General features: G+C 38.4%; 1 protein-coding gene and 1 long non-coding RNA gene across 3 annotated transcripts in view; one reads left to right on the forward strand and one right to left on the reverse strand.

Moving 5' to 3' along the window:
* Positions 1–4,217, reverse strand: part of flt4 (fms related receptor tyrosine kinase 4) — a gene marked incomplete in the record, with an annotated part of 87,559 nt that overhangs the window by 11,283 nt on the left and 72,059 nt on the right. For both annotated transcript variants that reach the window (XM_014006082.1, XM_014006083.1), the window contains 5 exon segments: positions 392–486; positions 574–721; positions 895–983; positions 2,614–2,727; positions 3,248–3,352. In XM_014006082.1, coding sequence (XP_013861536.1) covers positions 392–486; positions 574–721; positions 895–983; positions 2,614–2,727; positions 3,248–3,352 — 551 coding nt within the window.
* LOC106515983 (uncharacterized) overlaps positions 1–4,217 on the forward strand; it is an 18,769-nt gene that overhangs the window by 3,272 nt on the left and 11,280 nt on the right. The window lies entirely within an intron of this gene.

The following is a 4,217-nucleotide window of genomic DNA, read 5'->3' on the forward strand; positions in this document are numbered from 1 at the left end:
ACACACACACACACACACACACACACACACACACACACACACAAAAAAAAAAAAAAACTTGATTGCAGTTTACACTTGTGAGCTCGGAAAGTGACATTACAACATTAAACTGCTCTTTTCAAACCCTAAAATAAAACCCATCACTGATTTAATGAGGTCCTTTTGTCCTTTTTGCTGCGTTTAATCAAACATTTCAGTAAATCAAGAAAAAAAGCTGTGAAACAATCACTAAGTGATGGTTAAACACAGAAGGAAAATAATAATTTGGGATTGTTGGAAACAAACGATTAACTGGATGAAGCACTTCTGAGCTGCAGCCGCCCACGTCAACAACCCAAATGTCTACCTCTGACGTTAACCTCTGCTCTGCAGATTGGGACATAACATGAACCTTTCTGGAAGCCAGGAACTCCATCCCACGAGCCACCTGGAAACTGTAGCAGATCAAATCCTCGATGGTCAGCGGGGTTTTCCACAGGTCCTCCACTGGAGAGGGAAACAGCAGGAGGAGGAGGAATGGAGTCGTGGAAAGCAAAAATAAAATGTCACCCTCATGATGTCAAAGTGACTCACTTTTCTCCACCGCCGGAGTCTGATTGGACGCCCTGGATGATGTCATCGGAGGAGTGGAGGCTGCAGGAGGCGGCTGACGACCTCTCTGGTCCATCTGACCGGCTTTAATCATCCGCCTCACCTGGCTCTGGGTTTTTGGAGAGCGGTCCTGAAACAGAGCACAGCATGACGCAGCATCTCTAAAATCAGCAGAGCGAGTCACCAGTGGAAGAGGTGACTAAAAATGCAGACAGAAATTACATCATGGAATAAAAACAGATATTAGGCCGACTAAACATTTTCATAAATGTAAAAAAAAACCAGTTCCTGGTGGTTTTTTACCCTGTAAGGAAGGAAGAACTCTCTCTTGGCTCGCAGGAAGTTGGACAGATTTCCATATTTGCAGTATTCTACGATCACCATCAACGGACCTGAAGGCAAATGTTTGAAATATGAGCTTTTTAAAGAACTTACATGAAAAAGAGAATTTTATTTTTCATAATTACCTAAAGAAATAAAAACATAAGATTCACTTCTTGTTAAGCAGCCTGAGTTTAGCTGACACATTTTCCCAAAAAATCTGTTCTGTATTGATTTAGCCCAGAGGAGCCCAAAGTGGGGCCTGCGGGCCAAATTTGGCCCGCCAAGCCATTTGATTTGGCCCACCAGCAGTTGAGTAGTTACTAGGCTGTAACCTGTTGTTCTATGTAGAAACTGTATTTCCACTTAGTCATTTCATCCATTGGCCAAGTGACTAAATTAGGGACTAGTGCAGATAGCTTTCACTCATGGTGTTGACTTTCTCTTTGATATATTAAGATTAAACATGAAGCATGAAATACAAGTAACAACAAGAGATATTTAGATCAGATTTAACCACACATGTAGATTTTTGCACTTTATAAGGCCACAAAAACTCATATTTTATCAATTTATTAAATGTCCCATGAGCTTTTCCTACCTGAGCATATGGCAGACTTTCTCTAAGTTCACAAACTAAAACAAAAGTGGGCCACCACACTGGCTGCTAGCTTCATTGTTAAAAATAAAGGACTTTWTTTCAAAAATATTTGTATTTCATGTATTATATTACTGCATTTGGCCCGCAGCCCCCCAACACATTTTCATTTTGGCCCCCTTGAGGAAAATGTTTGGGCACCCCTGATTTAGCCTTTAGCTACTGTGCTAACTTTAAAGTATTTATAGTTCTTTATTGCTTTTTATTTAAATGGACAGTTTATAAAAGAGATAATCCAAATAAAACTTCATGTATGAATTTTAAAAAAGGCATTAGTTTTACTAGGAATTTGGATTTTAAAGCAATCGAAGCTGCTCAGAGGCTTAAATAAGTGACAAAAACTTGATACTGAACTCAGTATGTGATGAAGTTCCATATATACAGGTATATATTTGCATGTTCAAATCAAAGAATGAACTAYGAATAAAATGATTATAGTAACTCTTTAATAACAGTGATCAGAATAAGTCTAAAATAATTGACGTCGCTAAAATTACAGAATAGGAATGAATGAAAATGATTCATTATGTATAAAAGATTCAGATAAAAGTTTTACCTAAAATAATAAACAAAAATAAACGTGCTGTTGATTTATAAGTATGTTTCATGAACCCAGAATAAAATGTATTTTCTGTTGACACCAAACAAAATTTAATGTTTTATTGACACTATATAGCCATTATTAAAGAAATGTGTATCACCCACCATCTTAAAAGCCACATTTCCATCCAAATATGCAGCTCAGTCTGTTAGCTCTCAGATTATGTGCTTGATAGGAGACTCAGCTGCTTACACACTAAATTAAAGCTCAATGTTTGTATAATTAATTGAGTTACAGTCATTTTTGTGTTTGTTTCCATAAGGTCTATCAGCTGTGGCAGCCGTCTAGAATCAGGCTGGCTACAAATGGTAATCAGTTGTAAATGTATGTCCAGTCATTACTTTGAGAGTTTCACTAATAGCACAGAAAAATCAACATTGAAAACTCAACCTGTTGCACATTATTTGCCTTTGAGCTGTGACTGGATAGTGTGTGGACTCACCGTTTGGTTTGGTGCAGGCTCCCAGCAGGTTTACCACATTCAGATGGTTCCCGATGTGGATCAGGATCTTCAACTCTGACATCAGAGCTTTGTGCTCGCTGGCTGTGGCTCCGTCTGCAACAAACACAACCATCCCATTTGTCTTTTGGACCGCAGGGCTGCCTTACCTTTTTTTTGCTTCCATTCTGCTTTGACACCATGTTTTTGTACCTTTTCCCTGAATCCAGACACACACAAACAACTAACTGAACAACATGGAGAGACTTCTCTGGGTGTGACTGATTAGCAGCTTCACACATCTCGAGTTTTGTAAAAAAAAATTGTGAATGAGGAACAGTTCAAACTAAACCATTTTTCTTGAGAAAAGCAAACCTTTTTAACAATCAGCCATTATTTACTGCAGCCCAGAGGTCTGTTTGTAGCTGAACACACCTGAGTCTGAGCAGCTTTTAGCTGAAGCCTGAACAATTACTGCCTGAACTCAGTGAAACACAGCTGCTTGTGTTTGGATTTGTTCGATGGGTTAATTGTGAATAAAAGCASACTTGACGAGGAGTTAATTCTATCATTTGTTCGGATGAGTTAAAGGTGTAGACCTGAGCAGCGACAGCACCAACTCTAAGACGAGGCTCACCTTTCAGCATTTTGACGGCCACAGTGTCCACACTGCTGCTTCTGCTGACGCCATAAATGGACGCTTCGATGACTTTTCCAAAAGCACCATGACCCAAAACCTTTCCTGAAACCAGAGCAGGACAGGAAAACAAGGTAAAGACTCAGGATTCATCACTGGAATGCATGTCACTCGCTCTCAAGKATACTCAAAAAACTGATGGTTGGATTAACCATTTCCACTCAGCTGAGGTGAGTAAAGGTCAAGCAACTTTCATGTTTTCTTTAAAAATAAATGTGAAAGTTGCTCTACCTYTTCTCAGCTCACTTGAGAGGAAAATAACTTTAAGTTAATCCAACAATCTGTTTTTGAGTGTATGTGTTTTTAATAGCTCTTACTTATCACAATAAATTTAATCTCATATCAAACTGTAGCTTTTTAAAGTTGGCTAACATCAGTTAGCTGTGGCGGCCATCTTCAACTGGGTTGATTCAACAAACTAACCTGTTGTAGGTGYAGCAGAGTGTTTCAATAAAACCTTTTCWGWGATTCATGAAATATTTTGCCAACAGACMGTCATGCGAACACACACAGAAGAACATCACCGGTTATAATGTAGGAAGGGAAAACATTTTGAACTCAACGTGTTTCATATGTCGCTATGAAAAAAACTTTTCTTTTGTGTGTTTTCAAATGACCAGTGTTGTAAAAAGTACATTCTTGAGTAAAAGTACAAGTATATTATCATAAAAATACTTTGGTAAAAGTTAAAGTCTTCTCTAAAAATATTACTTGAGTAAAAGTCCTAAAGGCACAGTGTGTAGGATTTCGTCAAGTGTTTTAGCCGAAATTGAGTTAATCACTAATGACAATAATAAAAAACATGTCTAATCATTGCAGCCAAAGACCTTGTTTTATTATTTTTACCTTATAAAAAGCTGTTTATATCTCCATGGTCGCGGGTCGCCCTACAAGCAGCCGCCATCTTGCA

This window comes from Austrofundulus limnaeus, unplaced genomic scaffold, assembly GCF_001266775.1.
Source record: "Austrofundulus limnaeus strain Quisiro unplaced genomic scaffold, Austrofundulus_limnaeus-1.0 Scaffold34, whole genome shotgun sequence".
Lineage (NCBI taxonomy): Eukaryota > Metazoa > Chordata > Actinopteri > Cyprinodontiformes > Rivulidae > Austrofundulus > Austrofundulus limnaeus.